The 19158-nt window shown below is 39.3% G+C and overlaps 1 protein-coding gene across 2 annotated transcripts in view; it reads left to right on the top strand.

The window, feature by feature from the left end:
• Positions 1-1349: 1349 nt before the first annotated feature.
• Positions 1350-19158, top strand: part of Ednrb (endothelin receptor type B) — a 32214-nt gene continuing 14405 nt past the window's right edge. Inside the window, exons 1-2 of one of the 2 annotated variants that reach the window (XM_046447172.2) lie at positions 1350-1538; positions 2339-2871. In XM_046447172.2, coding sequence (XP_046303128.1) covers positions 2386-2871 — 486 coding nt within the window. In that variant the 5' untranslated portion in view covers positions 1350-1538; positions 2339-2385. Of the gene's footprint in view, positions 1539-2027; positions 2872-19158 lie in introns of both variants that reach the window. The other variant, XM_046447163.2, reaches the window with a different exon arrangement.

The raw sequence follows: 19158 nt of genomic DNA, 5'->3' as shown, positions 1-19158 counted from the left end.
GACAAGGCTGGCCTAAAAAGGACAGGTACAAAACTGCCCTTGGTGGAGCCAACTGAGCAAAATATTCATACACCAAATGCACCCATACAATCCCTTATCCACACAAGGCTGTATATTGCTGCTGGGCCCATACAATCCCTTATCCACACAAGGCTGTATATTGCTGCTGGGCTCTGGTATGAAACAACTGAATGTTGACCTTGTTTTAACTGAGACAGGGAGGATAAGGGCTGTGCTCAAAGCAGCCAGATTTGGAATTACTACTCACAACCCCAGACCATATTTCTCATTCCTTCCACCTTACTCTAATCATGTTCTTAACCATATTTCACACTGAAAGTTCACCTTTTAAAGTAGAAATTGATTTTCTACTTCTAGTTTCGCAAAAAACATTTCACAAGAGCCCCAAATCCAAGATTCTCCTTCCACTCATTCCATTACTTAGCTAGGAAGCCAAGAACAAGCCACCTAGTCTCTGGGCCAAACTGCTACATGGAAGGGTTCCTTTGGGGCCTGAAATTTCACAGATTCTGCAAGGACTTTGTTGAGAACAAAGGAGTATCATCCACTGTACCTCACAGCCTGAATTTTAGACAGGATTGGGCAGATCTGTCAGTCACTATTATTTCCCTCTGTGCCATAAAAATGGAGCATAAGGATGGCAGGCAGAATCCATTGTATTGCTCTGCCTGGTAAATAAATACTATGTTGAATTTGCATGATAGCTTTCTGATTATTTTCATATCTCCTGTATGTATCAGATCCGTCACAGGTGCAATATCAAAATCCCTGAAACGGCCTGGCAGTGACACTTCAGGACTTCAGAGAGAAAGAATTGTGCTAAACAAAAAGAGAGAGCCTTTTCTGGTGTAATGAGGGCCTGGGAAGAAAGGATCCCTCTCTTCCGTGTTGTGGCGTCTGTGGACTTGAAACTTAAGGATAAAACAAAAACACCGCGAAAAGTAGTACCCCTAAACCAACCAGGTCTTAATATGACCGCAGGACATTTATCTGAAAGAAAACTCAACTCGGCATTTAAAGTCCAGGTTAACACGTTTAATGCAGAAGCTCCTTCTAGTCTGGAGTCCCAGAGAATCACGCGTACGTGATTACTTGCTCGTGATTTAGTTCTTCTTTGGAAGAACTCAGAACTATGACAAATAAACAGCCTTTTAGGATGCGTCTCTGGCCGAGGACTGCCCTCTCCAGCCAGCAGCTCCCTCTGATGCTGTCCAGGCATCGCCCAAGGGGAAAGGTTGCCGCGCGGTCGGAAGGCGCGGGAGGAGTCTGCGGTGATGGATGGGGAAGAGACGAATGAATAAAAGTACTTGTCTGGGGACAATAGAGACCCTTAGCGAGCTGTGGAAGGGACAGAGTCTGGCATTCTCTCCACGTTTCGTCAGAACCAGGCCCGCCTGCAGTACAGGGAGGCGTGGTCTCCTCCGGGAACCGGCTGGAACCTAGCTGCGAGCTGAGCGCGGCCCTTCTGCGTCTGGGCAACGAGGTCTGGGATGAACCTGGGGCGTCGGATCTTCAAGGTAAACGTTCTGGCTTAGCGTCTAATTAATATCAGTGACTGGATCTTGTTCTGGGGCTTCAGCTTGGTTTATTGGTTTGGGGGGCGCGGTTAAGTAACTAGATCCACATAACTTATAGATACAGCAAATTAAAATGAGGTTAGGGTAAAGGCGAGTAAGTGGGGTGCTGGAAGCCACTTGGAAGAGGCAGAACTTTCCAATTCAAAGCGGATATTCCCCTAAATTGGACTGAGCTGAGAAGTCTCAGATTTTTCTTAGTCCACAGAAGCATTCCAGGGCGGTGCCAGGGGTAACCTTTTTGCAGTCCACCAGGGAGTAGCGGCTTTTCGCACGCCCGGAGGTGTCTTTAAATTCAGACGCTGGGTGGTTGAAGTTCCCTTACAAAGCAAAATGTGGCAAATAGCATATGCCCTTGGCCTCATGCTGCTTTGATGCCTTATTCCCCACGTTTAACTAAAACATACTTGTCTTTCTCCCTGCACATCGAAGAGCTGCAAGCTTTGCTTGGGACACACATCCTTCCCTCCCCGTCACACCCCTTCCAGAATGCCCCGCCCCACTGCCAGTGATTTACCCCTTGGCCGGACTTAGGAAATAACACTGGAAGAGGAGTCGGGAAGGAGAATCAACTCGCCCGGGCGGGTGACGCTAGCTAAAGTTCCCCACTGGCGCGCAAACTTAAGTTACTTTTGCGCGCGCGGGTAGTGGAGACGCTTCTGAGCTCTGCGCTAGCGTTCGCAGAGTTGGACTTGTGGTAGCTGATCCTAGTGTCCTGTCTTAATTCCCCTGCCGGAATCCAGACTAAAAGCAGCACAGCGGTCACCGGACGCCCACTGAAGCAAGCGGCATGCTGACGCCGCCAAGCCTGTGCGGATGCGCCCTGATGGCGCTGGTTCTTGCCTGCGGCGTAGCGGGGGTCAGGGGAGAGGAGAGAGGATTCCCGCCAGCCCGCGCCACTTCGTGGCTTCTGGGGACCCGAGAGATAATGACGCCGCCTACTAAGACCTCCTGGTCGGGAAGTTCCAACTCCAGCCTGTCACAGTCCTTAGCACCTGCACAGAAGCCTAAAAGAGGGAGAGTGGCAGGACCCCCGCCACGCACTCCCTCCCTTCCCCCATGCCAAGGAAACATTGAAATCAAGGAGACATTCAAATATATCAACACGGTTGTATCCTGCCTAGTGTTCGTGCTAGGCATTATCGGGAACTCCACACTGTTGAGAATCATCTACAAGAACAAGTGCATGCGAAACGGTCCCAATATCTTGATTGCCAGCCTGGCCCTGGGAGACCTGCTGCACATCGTCATTGACATTCCTATCAATGTCTACAAGGTAAAGAACCGGCTCCTTGTTAATATCCTGGCGGGCTTCTGGGAGGGTCCCAGCTGGAAAGAGGGAGATGAGACAGTCTTTAGAAAAAGATTCCTCAAGAATATTCTTCCCCACCTAACAGTAGTCTTTGGACCCAAATTATCTTCTGGTCTAAAATTCTCTCTGGTCTAGTAAACTTCTGCTAAACTTATTAAGACAAGTGTAGTCAGTCCCATGACCATCAGCATTACTATCATTGGAAACTTATTAGAAAAGAAGATTTTTTTTTCTACTCACCCCAAACCTATCAAATCAGAAACTCTGGGGTGGAGCAGAATGATTGTATTTTTAAAAGCTGTCTATGTGATTATGTTAAACTGTAAAGTTTGAAAACCACTAGTTCTGAACTCCAGTTATCTGGGTATATCCTCTCTGCTCAAAAGTGTAGTACACAAACTGGCAGTTGACATTACCTGACAGTTTGTTAGAAATGCAAATCTACCCCAGACTTCATCAGATTCTGCATCATAATGTGCTCTGGTGATTCATATGCATATTAACTTTGGGAACCATTGTTTCTGAGGACCCTGAAAGTGGGGGAGCTGAAGTAGGTTTTTAGGAAACAGAGGGCCAAGAAGAAAGAAGCCCAGGCAGGTGAGTTGGAAAAACTTCATCTGTTGCAAGTGGCTCTTAGTTGAATGGTCACAACATATCTGGGTTAGATATGTTACTTCCCAGACTCCTTCCTGCAGCCCTCAAGTAGATATTTCCACCATTTTACAGATGAATGATAGGATGTTGAAAGTCTCACAATGAGCCAGAAGATCAGGCCAAAATTTGTGAGGTTCCAAAGTACAAGACATATGACTGTACCCTATTGATTATTTCAGGGACCAAGAAGCACTTAAAGTCTACAATGGTTTCAGTAGTTAATATTGCTGTGTGATTACCACACACATATCAAAGGAAACAGGCTTAAAGAACCAGGCAGAACATACGCACCCATACTGTTTGACTCCAGGGTGTTTTGGAACTCTGGACGCATCCCAACACCTCTGGTCTCAGTTTCCACAACTCTATGATAAGGCTACTAGTGCCCCCTTCTATGGATCTGTGGTGATAAGAGAACCAGTCTAAGTGAAAAAAGATGGAAAATTGTAAAGAGCTATGCAGATATCTAAAACTCAACCTTCTCATCACCAGCAGCAATAGAAGTTCTATATAAAAGCACAACCAAAGTGTAAGGAAATGAGAATGCACTTTCTGAAATTGCCAAAGGCCACCCCTAGCCTCAGTACAAGACAGAAAAATGGACTATAGGGCTGGGACTTGCTGTAAGGGATACTCTGACCTCTGTGGTAGAAATGGTTACCATAAGGCAGACTTATACATTTCCCTTCATGAATGGAAATCCTAACCCTAATAGCCATATTTTAAAAGAATTCCACACATTTCTGAGATTTAGAGATGAGACTCAGGTTATGATTCAGGATCTGGAGGGAAATGCTTTAGGAAACAGGGGATAAATTGAAGAAATCCCAAAATCCTTGATGGCAACTGGTTCTGATGAACTCTACAGGTTTTTTTTTGGAGAAGTGTGCAATGAAAATAGTTGTTAATATGTAGTCACAACTCTAGCAGGACAAGAAGTGACCCATTTGTTCTTTAAGGAGTCCCACAGTCTAAGTCATACCACACCATTTGGCAGAGGCATTTCAATTCAATTCATCAAACTGGAACAGAGAAACTTTCAATACAAGGTATTGTGAGAAATTAAAAAGTGAAACAAGATCCCTCACAAAGGGGAGATTATAATCTAGTTTTGTTAGGTTTGCTCAGAATTTTATGGAAGTTCTGTTTAGGAAGATCTTAGTTTAAAAACTCACACATCTAGTCCCATTAGAAACCTCCCTAAAAAAGCCAGCAGCTGAAGTACAGTGTGGAAGGTGGGATTGAGAATGTTTTTGTCTGTTGTGTTACCTCCAGATCAGATGTAAATCAGCTCTTCCAGAACCATTTTACTTTCTGTCTGATCAAATGAGTGTTTTCCGTTAAGTGGGGAAATTATTATCTGACTAAGCACCTAGGTTTCCTTTCATTTCAAATTCCTTTACTCCTTCCCTAGGCAGTTACATCCTTTTCCCTGAAGCCATCCAGTCTGTCAAAATTGTGTTTTCACTTTTTAAATAAACTAATGAGTCATTACATATCTAACCATCTAGCTCTCTACATTGGGCAGAAACAAATCCATTACATAAATTAGGTCCCATTGCTAAGTTTGAATAACATGGAACCAACCTACATTGTTGCCTTTGGTTTAACTTAAGGCTTAATCCAATGATGGTTAACACTCATTATGTGTGTTTTTTTTTTTCATTAAATCACTGCAACAACTTTATGGAAAAGGTATTATTATCATCCCTGTTTCAGAACAATGGAAACTACATATCAGAGAGGTGAAGTAACTTGCCTGATGTCACAGCACTAAAAAGTGATTAAACTGGGTATGAACCCAGGCCATCTGGCCCTAGAACCTGTGGTCCTCCCCATCCCACTGCACCAAGTGTAATCAGGCAGAGCATGGCTTCCAATGAGCATTGTTAGGACTTCATCTGAGTATATTAGTGGAATTATGTGACACGTGGCAAGTAGGATACTTGGTAAACAAGTACTAGGATTAATTTAATTTGTTTGAGGATTTCTATCTCTTGAAATCCCTTTCAGATAGTCTGTAGTGTATAATAACAATAATATCAGTGGATGTTACTCTAAAGACTTTATTCCACAAAATGCTTAACCCAGGACCAGTTAAAAGTCATCTAGTCCTGTAAATAATTGTGGCACTACTGTAAGTTCTTTTAAAACGCATTTAGAATTTCAGAGTAGTCAGGTATAATAATTTCTAAAGAGAATCATTTCTAATTTAAGTGAATTATGAATGTCATTGAAATGTATCTCAAAGTGGGCAACTTGAATCTCTGAGCAAGTAATTTCTAATTTAGTCGGAGGGGGTAATGCAGTGCTATAGTTCTCTTTGAGAATCCAACTTACACAGTTTCTGCAAGTTCATAGAGTCCCCCATAGCTTTTGTTGATACATTCTGTGGGTGCAAAAATGTCTGCTGATTTAATTTATTTAGTGTTGATTAAATTTATTGGATTGCATAATTGTTTAACACTAATCTGAAGTTCAGTAATTATAGTGTTCAAGAAATTTACAAGCCAGAGAATGTCAGCTTTTGCTGGAAGCCACAATCCTTGATGCAGCTATAAAATGGAGCAGGACTTCTCACAGGGGTGCTGCTATGAGGAGCTGACAACCTTGGGAGACATGACTGCCCTGCCCTGCCTGGCCTCCCTACAGGAGCTGGGTCCCTAGAAATGTTCAGGTAGAGTCAGCCCACTCTCCAGCCTCCTGTGCCAGGCAATCCTGTATTGAAGATCAGGGAGAGTCTAAGGACACTGAGCAAATTGTGGCTATTGAAGCACTTCAAATACTCTAGTGAACATGCTGAAAATCATAAGCCTCATTTACCCATCACATGAGTACACATAAGGCTGTGCCTATATTGCACAACACAATCCAGATGAAAATGGAAAATTCACACATCCAAAGTGGATATTTCAAAGTAAATATAGATATGTGTGTATACACCCATACATACATGAAATATTCAATGTTATATGAATGTACAGATACATAAGTAGATAGATGAATATCACTTGGCATGGGGCCTGGCATATAGATACCAAATGATAAATGTTATTAGAATATGTGTGTGTGTCTGAATAAGAATGGAAACTGATTTTTAAATTATTTTTAGCTGTTGTTATTACAAATATGACTACAAATAACATGTTTGTACATATAGCTTTGCACAAATAGATGACTACTTATAGAGGGTAAATTTCTAAAAGTGGAATTACCAATTCAGAGGTTGTATGCAGTTGTGATTTTGATAGATACTGACACATTGCATTCCAAAGTTATTATACTCTTAGTACTAGTCATTATTTTATATAACCTCTCCACATAAATGTATGCATATTATTAATATCTGTTTCTAAAATGTCTATGATTCTTCATTGATTTCCAGTATTTACGAGGTCTTTATACACCAGTGGTTAGTGTTTAACTATCTAATGCAGGGGTGACTCTCTCCTTGTTCACAAGCTTCTCACTGTGTTCTTCTTACATGTGCTAAAATGAGTAGGGTCATCTAGATGTTTGTTCCACTTAAAACCTGTTATCTGACTACTAAACTGTGGTCACTCAGAGGTCAAAAAGCTATGAAGAAAGCAAAAGAGCTGAGTACACTTGTGTACTGAGTGTATTTGGGACAATTTTTATGTTGTTGCTTAGTTTGCTTTAGCAGCGATATTTAAAATGACTTGGTTGCAGTTTGGAAAGAAATTTAAAATTCTTGAGCAAATAATGAGTTCTTAAATTATTTCTGGATTTTATTTATCAATGTAACTCTCCTTACACTATATTTATATGGATAATTGAGTCAATATAATTCTCAAATGTAGATTCTTTTATGTGTAAGCAAATTGAATTTGAAAAATAATCTGTAAACTAATAAGGCAGCTATCAGTATTGCATTAACTAGCTTGATAAGAATCCAAATGTAATCAGGCATGCAATGCCGGTGAAAAGCTAAAACAGCCTCGTGACTCATTGGAGTACTCTTAGATGGTTTTGCTGTTAAGACTTTGCAGGCCGCCCGAAGAGGTAAGGAGGTCGCCTTCATAGTTCTGAAAGGCCAAGTTGCTGATCTTTAACGTTTAACTAGTTACGATGGAATATATATAACATTAAAATGCTGGCATGTCAAAAGTGGAATTGCTTCACTGAGCCCACAAATGAGTTTTCAATGAAGTGACCCTGGCAGGTAATCAGATATTTTGTGCCAGAATTTCTCATCAAATTCATCTTTCTCATCCTGTCTTAGACTACTTCTAGTACTTAACAAGTTTGTTCATAATTAAACAGTTTCATAGTTAGAAGGAGAAGTTGATGAAACACCATCAAATTTAACTGTTGAAGTTATAATTTTCTCATCAATAAACTGCAGTAAATGCATATGCAGAAATAAAAGAAACACAGGTATCATTAGGGAGGGAGTCTAATTTCTTCTAATTTAATAATATTATAAAATTAGTCAAATAACTAAGATATTTTAGTGACATTTAAAGATATCTTAATGGCAGAAGCATTTTATGCCAAAAATGGAAACTATATATCTTTTGAGATTTACTTATTTATAGCAAAAAAAAAAATTAAGAGGCACTAAGTAAACACAAAGTATTATCCATTTGTTAAAATGTGTTAAGAATAAGACTATTAGCTCTAGATGACCTGGAATAACAAATAAATACTCCCAACACCCATCCAACATAGTACCTAGAATAGTCAATAACAGATTAATGCTTGTGAAAAAAAAAATTATGTTATATACAACATATAACTCTATGGACTTTTTCTACTCATACTTTCACAAACATTCAAAAGAAAACAGGGGGAAAGCTTGGTCCCGTCTGTATGAGGGTATGTTAGTCATGACCAAATAACAGATCAATAGCAGAATTCAAATAACACGAAAACTCCAGACTTCATGCTTCCAATGCACTGTTTTGTGTGTTAGCCATACATTCCTGTGACAAAGAGTTAGCAAACATTGGATCCTGGGCAATGAAAGTTTCCCTAGGTTGACTCTATGGAATTTGTTGTGTTTGCCTTTGATCACTCCATAAATCCAAGTCTCTAAAAATGTCAAGGTAATGTTTTCTTTCAATAGTGCAAGACTTACCTATCAAAGCATTTACATTTTTTTTTTCTTTGCTCACTTAAAGTGAGTTGTTCAAGATTGTAGATATTTCCATAGTTGTACAAACGGACAACATGGCCAAGACTCTGTTGTCTCAAGACCAGGCAGCCATGTTCTTCGTCTCACAAAGAAAACCATATAAGGTTCTCTGTGTGGCTCATATGCTATAGTTGATTATTTTTAGAGAAACATGTCAAATGTTAATAAGTGATTAAGTGCTTTCATGGGTGTTGACAGATAAAGCCTGAGCTGAAATAAGATATGCGATGTAATTTATGATGTGAAACAGTTTCTTTCCGAAGTTTTCAAAGAAGAGGTTGGTTATGTTTGGGAGAAAGCTCAGTGTGGGCATGGGTATACCTTGGCCAACAACTTGTCTAATTTTGTTCCCAATGATTTTGTATTAGAGTTATTTCTCTTTATCTATAGACCCTCTAATGAAAATATAAAAGAATAAGAAAATGGACGAGATGTGGTGGTAAAAGGCAGGAAGCGAGTAGAGGAGTGGGGACAGGAAGAGAGAGAGAACAGAAGAAGAGGATATAAAGATCATTTTTCATGAATTTATTATCAAAGCTGACTGAAGAATTTTCCTAGCAATTCTCCTCTTTGAGGCTCCAAACCGTACTCATGCTTTTGGATGGGTTTCCCGTCTGTACTTCTCTTGCAGTTTCATGAAAGGAGGAAAACTGTTCTTGGGTTGTTTACATTGTACACATCACTTGGTGTTTACAAACTATTTTAAGAGTTTTAAAATTCCATAGTAAACAGACATCTTCTGATACTAAGCTGATCAATGTTCATTAACATATTCCACAGACAGAAATAGGTCTAAGTACCGCATGAGAAATTACTTAATGAAGATTTTTCAATTCATTCAGTTGGAGAATCTTATTCCACGGCCATAGGTTTCTCATTCTCTAGTTTCTTCAGGTGTCCCCTGATCTTGAAAGATCTACCTCAGATAAATGAATCTAATGGCTTTGTTGGATCTTTTCAAGATATACAATGTGTCAATGAAAGTTGTTGGGTTTTTGTTTGTTTGTTTGTTTTGGGTACTGAAAACTGAACCCTCTGAGCCACATCCCCCACCCCCTTTTTACATTTGATTTTGACATCAGGTCTTACTAGGTTGCTAAGGGCCTTGCTAAATTGCTGAGGCTAGCTTTGAACTCCTGATCCTCCTGCCTCAGCCTGCTGAGCCTCTGGGATTACAGTTGTGAGCTACCACACCTGGCTCAATGACAGTTTTTAAGCTTAAACTGTGGGTATATTTTTAAGTTCAGATAATAGGGGAGTAGCAATCCAGTTTCTTACTGGTCTATTACAGACTTAGAAATAAATTTTACTGTGATACTTGTAGAGAAATATATTTGAGGTAAACTTCAATTTCTCTTAAGAAATATATTCAAAATATCTTTTCTGTCTCTGCTTCTCTTCGAGGTTTTGTTAGAAGAACTTTAATTCATCAACATAAAACCATTGTTCTATTTCAGTAAGTCATAGGAATCTTTCCAGAGCAATGGAGCACCCTATGTTTTATGGGTGTTATGAAAGAAACTCCCCAGGAACTCTGCCTGGCACAACTCCAGGGGGTACTGAATACATCATGACCTATTTAAATGGAGCCCTGGGGAATAGGTTGACATTATTTCTGACCCACATATTTCTAACCCACATATCACAATCTTTGAGTGATTAAGTGCATTTTGATGTTCACAGAGTAGAACTTGTAATTTATATTTTTCCCCCGAGGGCATGAATACAATGAATGTCAAAAAAATTTTCTATACACTTGACCATAGCTTACTTTGAATTCTCTCTATGTATGAATTAAAAAAAAAAAAAAAGAGTTCTGACATGGAAATCCTTGAATGGGGATGCCCTATCTTATTCAAACACTGAAAAACTTATCTGCTATAGGAAACCTAGATAAAAAGAGAATACACCCTTTCCCGGGCTGTGATGTGCAAGCACTCCATTATTTTCCTCTTCCGACTCTTTGTAAAAACACTTCTGTAACGGGTCTATTGAAACAAATGCTGCTAACAATTCATCACAAGATGGAACAGACCAGTGTCCTCCTTGATGAGCCGCTCACCCACCCTCTAAATTGTCATCTCTTACAGTGTCCATGTTTATAGCAGCCATCTTCATCACACTTACAGTTCCCCAGGGACAGAAGTTCCTCACCAAGTCACATTAGATGGTGAGAAACAGTAGGATCTGTTTAGTATCAGTCATTTCCTTGACAAGTTCGAGTAGGAAAGAGAGTGGGGGATGAATTTTTGTATTTCACCTTTTCCTGCCTGCTGGGAAGGACAGAAGTCCAACAAGAGTACAGCCTGCCCTCAAGCCCTGATCCGAGATTCCTGTCTCTGCATGTCAGGAAGACCTGATCATCCACCTGGACTAGAAAATACAAAAAGCTAAAGCACAGTCACCGCATTTCTCCAAAGAATATATTTAGAAAATGAGATTAAAAGGCTTCTGACAAATGTTTACCATTGGTTATGCCTTGTGCTCAAATGCATTCATTCATTCATTCACTCATTCATTCATTTTTACTCAAAAAGCACTCAGTGTGCCTCTGTGTGCCAGGTACTGTGCTAGGCATTATAAATCTGTAGAATATTCTGAAACAGTTAAAGCTCAGTATATACTCTCAAATTTAAAGATTAGAAAAAGCAAGTGGTATGTTTGGTTAATGAGGCAAGTGAACATTTACTAGCGCAAGACGATTAGAGTTTCCTGTGGGAGCTTAATTCCTTTTGGCATGAACAGGGTATGTATTAACAGATTTAAAAAAAAATTGTTAGGAATGTAATTTTTAATTAAAGGAGAAATGAAAATGTAAATCTTTCAGTTGGAGAGATTTCGTATTTTTACAATATCTTTAAAGGAATGATATTTCCTATTCATGTTCTTATCCTTTTAGAAAAAAATTTAAAACTATGTCACATAAGAATAATTTTATGATGTAATATAAAAGTAATTTATTTAAATTCTCCTTTTTTCTTTCTTGGTCATCCCAAAGTAAAGTTATGAAATGGTGACTAGCCTCAAATAGGAACCTTAGAACCACTATGTTTATTTATTTGTTTGTTTTTATCATCCAAAAGAAATGTGCTAGGGAACAATATAAGCCTGAGGGGAAAAGGGAGCAGGACTAACATAAGCTACCACTTTGTCATGGGAACACGCACTGCCAGGAGGACCTAATGCTAACAAATCTATTGAGTTAGATCGGACAGCATGATGTGAAAATCAGTGTCAGTTGCAGGAGAATCTGCTAACTGGTTCACATTTGTTAAATATTAGGTGACAGATTTTTCAAACTTAATTTTAATCAGAACCTAAAAATTTAACTCATGGGAAAGGATACTGAACTCCAATTTCCTTTTAGTGGTAAGACTGACTTTTTTCTTTTTTGGTGCTGGGGATTGAACCCAGGGCCTAATGCATGCTAAGCATGCACTCACCACAGAGCTGTCCCCTAGTTTGGGACTGACTTTTTTGTTTACATGTTTGATTTGTCTTTGGCATTCAGACCTTGCCCTTAAGTTATCTAGTTAATGGGATAAAGTCCAAAGAAAAAACTAAAAATAGGGACTAAGAAATGTGTTAACGCTGGGTTTGAAGTTGCTTCCTCTTGCAATAAAGCAAATCAATTTCCTCTGCAGAGGGGGAAGTTGTCTTATTCGATTTGAAATTATAGATGTTGACTACTGTTATTTTTTTTCTAGTGAATGGTGAAAGAGTGAATGTCCAGGAATCATAAAAAATCTGTAAGAACATTCCCTCACCAAATATTAAAAGATGGCATCTTGGGTGAGAATGATTTTCTTACCAAACTTCACAGCTTTCCCATGACTAAGACTTTGTTTTTTATTAAATAAGAAGTTGATGTCTTTGCATTTAAATAAATTCCAAAGCCATGCACAGAGACTGCCTTGCTAGTGGCATTTCAGTGACAAAGATGAGCATCATCATAGTGGGCATGTTTTCTGTCATAGGGTATCAGGCTGTGCTGTGTCTCCACAGAGCCTTCTGATTAGAGAGAGGCAAAGGCTGAGCTTTTAGTAGGAAGAGCACTTAACATCTTGCCACTACAAAATGTCCTTCTCACTACAAAATAATGGAAGCAGCAGTGCAAACTCTTACCCTGTCTTCCTGGTTTCTCAGAACCAGTAGCATCCAGCTTTGAATCAAAAGCATGAAATACTGAAAATTCATGAAGGATAAGGGTGCCTTCTGGATAGACCTTTTCCTTTCAATATTTAAGAGTGGAAAATTGTAATCTCTCAGTTATGAGTAGGTTTCTTACTATCTCTGTGTTGAATTTGAAGAGCATTGTTACAATTTTCAGTTTATGTTTCCCTATCTTCTGTGATAGCTTGGGTCAGAGGTTGGGCTGCAGGCCTCCCAGTGGTATGAAGAGCTGTAATCCAATTTCTAGGCTGAGCCAAAAACAATAGCAACCTCAAAACAGAGCTGGGATTCAGTGCAGAACTCATTTTCATTGGCTGGCCTGCTTCCCCTACAAAGGCCTGGACACTCATGCGTTTTGATTCTTCTGATGGCTGTACCTACATGATATCAACATTAACATATTTGGAAATAATTTGAGAAGGAATATAATTTTTTAAAATAACCAAATGTTTGGATATTATATAAGTAAAGTAGCTAGATATTTCTCCAGAGAAATAATAGAACCAGTACAATAAATAGATAAATGCAAGAGTGGATAATGAGGATTTGATTCAAGAGATTATGGAGTTCAAGGAGTCCCACTATCTGCATCTACAACCTGGAAATCCAGGAAAAGCCAGTATAATTTAGTCCACCTCCAAACATCTGAGAACCAGGGGAGTTGATGCTATAAATCCCAGTTCTGAGGAACAGAGAAGATGAGATGAGGTGGAAAGCCAAAGGTGTCAATTCCTCCTGCCCCCATCCTTGTTCTATTCTTCAACAGATTGGATGATGCCCACCCACACTGGGGAGGCCCATTACTGAGTCCCCAGATCAAATGCTAATCTCACAGACATACCCAAAAATATATAATCTGGGCCCCCAGAGGCTGGTCAAATAAACACATAAAGTTGACCATCATACTAGGTTATTAGGAAAAAAAATTACTCTGAGTTTAGACATTGTACCACTGTTTTTAACACATAGCTAAGGGTTTTAAAATATTTTATTTAATTCCAAGTATTATTTTTGTAAGATCAGTTCTTAAAAACACTATCTTGCAGGTGTCATAGTGGTTATAAGCATAGATTCTGGAGTCGAACCAGCTGGGTACATATGTGGATCTAATACTTATGTAAGTGACCCAAGATAGATATATTGTTATCCAGTGAGGAACAATCACCCCACAGTTTTGTGGCTTAAAACAGTAAAAACATTCACTATCTCCCACTGTGCCTGTAGGTCAGGAATTCAGGAGTGACCTAGTTGGATGTCCTGACTTTGGGTCTTTCTGAGGGTGCACTCAAGTTACTGGCTGAGGCTAGAGTCATCTGAAGGCTTGACTGAGACTGGAGGATCCTCTCATTCACACAAAGGGCAAATTCTTGTTCATTTTCAGGAGGCCTTAGCTCTTTAAATGTTGGCCTCTCCCAAGTCATGCTTGAGTATCCTCATGACATAGCAGCTGGCCTCGCCCACACTGAGTGATCCCAGAGAGAGCAAGGAGGATGCCATGATGCTTTTCACGAATTACTCGCAGACATTGCACATCATCACTTCTGCCACATCTTATTTGTTAAAAGCAAAGTCCAATCCATATTCAAGAAAGAGAAATTAGGCTTTGTCATTGGAAGGAAGAAATATATAAATATATAAAGTGGACATATTTAAAACCAACACAGCAAACGAATAAATTTCTAAGTGCCTCAGCTTTCCTTTCTATAAGATGGGGATTACAGTAGCACTGCTTCACAGGATTGCCTTAAGAATTTGATAATACAGTATATATAAAGTGCTTAGTATGGTGCCTAGACCAACATTGGTGGCATGTAAGTATAGTTTTTTTTTTTTTTTGATTCATCTAAAGACAATAAGAATAACTGGACAGAATATTGTTTGAATAATTTATACCAAACCAGGTCTCCCAGTATCCCTGCAACCAGTTGGAATCTTTTTATTTTTATGTTCCAAGGGCAACTGGCTGTTCTTTTAAAGCAAGTTCCAGACTTATTCAGATTTGTAGGTCCCAGAGTTTACTCCATTTCCATAAATGGCTTTGCTATTTACATGATATAGCTCTGTGAGTGTACTGATGATTGGCATCTCTATGCTGAACCCATCAGCAAGTTCTGCTAGCTAGCTCTACCTTCAAAATATACATGGTTCATCACCTGTTCCCCCCAGGCCAGCACACTGTTGAACCTTAGTCATATTTTTTTATGCCTGATACACACACACAAAACAAAACCAAACACGGAACACTGATGCTCAGAATAGAGAAGTTTAATTGAGAAGGTATCGCCCAAGATGGCAGGGGACAAGGCCTCAAATCCTTCTTCCAGCAAGCATTAGTATGGGTTATATAAGGGAAAAGTTTGCAGAACAGGGAATGCAGGGGTGAAATTGGTAGTTTCACAAGTTTCAATAAAATCAAGGTTCCCAGACTTCTTGATAATAGTGGACATCTGGTGGACCACCGAGCAAGCTATGGTTCTGCAAATCAAGCTTGTAAATCACCATGTGTTGCTGTTAGCTCATTTTCCTACAATAAAGATAACAAGGTTATCAATGATAATTGATACTTTTAGGAATGGGAACAGGAAGTATGCGTGAAAGTCTGGTCAGCTTAATTAGTGGAAAGAAAGAATGTGACCTTTGTTGTTGTTGTTGTTGTTGTTTTAACTTTAGGGAGGAAAAATGATCCAAGCCTTTTACAAGAGAAAGTTCTTTATTAATTCCGTTATAGAAACTCTGTTACAAATCCCTACTGTCCATTTTATTATTCCTCAATCTTGAAGGACTACAGATGATAACCCATCTGGTATTTACTGCTGAGAAGGAGTGGAGGATAGGGGATGGAGGAATTAAATTGTTGCACCTAAAATTCAAAATATTTACAAGTTCCAAAGGTAAATTCAAGACTGTGTAAAAACCAAAGTCTGTGCTCTTTTTACAAATATTTTATTGCGACATTTTGAAGCACATTTAATCATAGCATAAATCATAAATAAGATCAGTAAAATGGACACTGAGAATTTAAGCATCCCAGAAAATACAGATTCATAGCCCTAGGGGGTCCAGGGAAACAATCCTGAGTACCTGCCTTTTAATTTCTGGTGCTTCTGGGGATATTTTTTGAAGCCAAGATGCCTGTTTATGAACTTCTCAACATGAGTTCCAACTTCACCAAAAGCATTAATGCAACACAGTAGGAAGTATTCTCCATAGCACACACCCCACCTTACTTGGTTAGGGTATATTCTAGAGCAATGTGGTCATCAAGCACTACTCTATCTAAGAATTCTATTCCTTTTTGCTGAAGGGAAATGACCTAAGCAATTTCATTAGCTATTATCTTCAGGGTGATAGACAGCTTTCTAATTATGTATTCATGACCTTCTAACTCCCATCAGGGTAAGAAGGTTCTGCCAAATGTGTACCAAAATCCATCTTCCTATTATCCAGTAAATAGTAATAAAACTCTCTCTTAGATCTTGAGAATAATTTTATAGAGTTAGTCAAATACTTAATTTCTTGGAACCAATGGATAAAAAGACGTGACCAGATATCCCAGTAGACAACCCTCCCTCCAATTCCAATCATGTATTTACTTCTTCAAAGAGTCCCCACAGACAAATAGGTATCCTGTCAGAGAGTGTAAAATCCACAATAATTTTTAAAAATTGAGCTCTGAGTCTCAGGGCAAGGCTTCCTAGATTAGATCAAGCCATGCATCTGTAACCACTGGGGTTTGAACTTCTGATTGGTGTTTTATTTATTGAAAACCAAGATAAGAGTCTGGAGTTTTTGAACAGACTCTTAAAGATATATTGTAGGAGGAGTATGGACTCAGAGCATCCTGAATATTGAGCCCTCCATAGGTCAAAGAGGAAGAGTGTGGTTATTTTATTGGCAGACTTGATCAAGATGGTTACAGGAGACAGGAGCCTAGTAATCAGGGTTTTCTCTTACACAGAATTTAGCTAAACTGTTACTGGTTAAGAGGATGTCTAAGTGGTCTGTTAATTTTGGTATTACTGAAAGGCTCAGGATAGCTCATAACCTCAGGGTATATGACAAAAACTCAAGTTTTAGCATGGAGAGATTCAGAAAATACCAGGGGAGGTGGTACATGTGATCTTGGGTTGTCACCTAGGCTCTATATATCACTTTGGAGGGTCTTTTTTGATATCTCACAGTAAAGTTAGTAACCATGGAAAGTTTAGTAAAGCCAAGGGGTTGTTGTTATGGTCATAAACCAAGAGGGATTTGAGTAATATACCCAACAATCAGTTAAATGTCCTGCCTTACAGGGTTTGAGAGATCCTGATCATAAAGAGTTATTTTTCTATATGAACAAGGGTGAGGAAAACAATAATATAAATAGAAATCATATTGGTTAGTTCCCAAGGAAATGATAAAAATGTAGCTAAGGAAAATAATGTCAGTAATAATACATGTGAAATCACATTTTGTCTTGGCCAGTTATTTTTAAAAGCAGTTATTTTAAAGAGAAGGTTTAAGTCTGTGATCAAGTTCTTTGTCCCCTGGTCTTTGGGTTCTTTGGAGTCAGACTAGGGTACGGCTAGCTTGAGTTGGGTGTGATGTATCCCAGGTAGCCATCAGAACATCATAGGGTCTGTAGCACTTGACAGAAAGTTGGTCCTCAGATCATTCTTCTTTCCAGGATTTGAGAAAGACTCAGTCTCTAGCCTTGAACTGGTAGAGAGGTACAATTGTGGGGAACAACAACCTGTTGGAAACAAACTCATGAATAGAAGTCAAGACCTCATTTAAGGTTTCTAAATAACCAATGATTGTGATTCCCCTTCTAGAGTCAAGTCTCCCTCTGGTGGGGTACCTAGACTAGTCTCCCACATATTAATTCATATGGGATGAACCAAAGTCTGCTTCTAGATGCCACCTTTACTCAAAGCAAAGCAATAGGCAACACCTTAGTCAAGTTGGTCTCTTGGCACATTTTTACAGTGGCTCTTTTTAAAGTGAGATTCATCTTCTCCATCTTTCTGGTATATTGTGATGTCCATGAAGTGTGCATTTTCCAAGTCAAGGCCCAAGACTGAATACTTGAGTTATTTTAGCCACAAGGGAAGCCCCATTACCACTTTGTATAGACATAAATGGTACATATCTAGAAATTATTTCTTTTGATAAGGCTTTAGTTATTTCAGAAGCCTTGTATGTATGGGAGAAAATGAACTGATATTTAAAATTTCCAGAAGCCCTTGCATCACAGTACTCTGTTTGCTAGTGTTCACCAAGGCTTCACCCTTAGTGTTGAATTCCCTTTCACAAGTTTTAGGCTGAGTCTTTGAGGTACTTTTGGCATAGACTGAACATTGTTGAGCAATCTTGTTGGACAGGACTCTGTATGTTGGGGCCTATCTGGTATCTCTGGACCCACTGAAGGGTGTTGTTCCACTGAAATGGGTACTCCAGTGGAATTATCTTAAGAGGTCTTTTAGTATAGCCTCTGGCACAAGAGAAAGACATCTCAGACACCCACTCTTATGTCTTTTTAAGTCTCAAAGGGCATAATGGAGCTGGTATTGATTGAAATCAGTTTGTGACACAGGTAGAGTCAAAAGATCCTCAAAACTCAAGATTCGTGCAGCCTTTTTAGCAAGTTAGTCAGCTAGTGGGTTTTCTTCAGCCATTGGTGTCTCAGGCAACGAATTATGATGACTATTTTCTTTGGTTCATTAATATCTTATAATAGAGCCAAAATTTCTGAAGTGTGTTTGATATCCTTATTACTTAAGGTGAGTAGGTCTTCTTCCTTCCAGATAACCCCTTGAATATGAACCACGGAGAATACACAACTGGAGTTAGTATAAATATTGACCACCTTATTTATATACAAGTGTAGAGCTCTTCTGAGGGCAATGAATTCAACCTTCCTGTGCTAAGGTGCCAGAGGGTAGGGCCTTTGCTTCAGTGGTCTCTTGAAAGGTGACAGTGACACAATTAATCTGGCACTATTCTTTTTTTTTTTTAAGTGCACAACTTAATTTAGTATTACACAGACTTGCTTCTAAAAATGGACAATATTGACAATGACATGCACAAAAGTATCTGCACGTGAACAAACTGGGTAAATACAGGAAGTAGTGACATTATGTGCCAGCAAAGGGGAAAAGCACACTTTAGTCAGAGCAGAGTGTGATCTCCTACATTTAAGGCAGAGGTTGTGGTGGTGGGGAGGGGGCCAACAAAGCATTTAAATCATAGACAGTGCTTGGTTAAGCAAGAAAAAACACCCT

This window comes from Marmota monax, unplaced genomic scaffold (genome assembly GCF_021218885.2).
Source record: "Marmota monax isolate L192 unplaced genomic scaffold, Marmota_monax_Labrador192_F-V1.1 WCK01_AAM20220418_F8-fsc00043, whole genome shotgun sequence".
Classification (NCBI taxonomy): Eukaryota; Metazoa; Chordata; class Mammalia; order Rodentia; family Sciuridae; genus Marmota; species Marmota monax.
The sequence above is the reverse complement of the archived record's forward strand: the minus strand, read 5'-3'. Positions and strand labels throughout refer to the sequence as shown.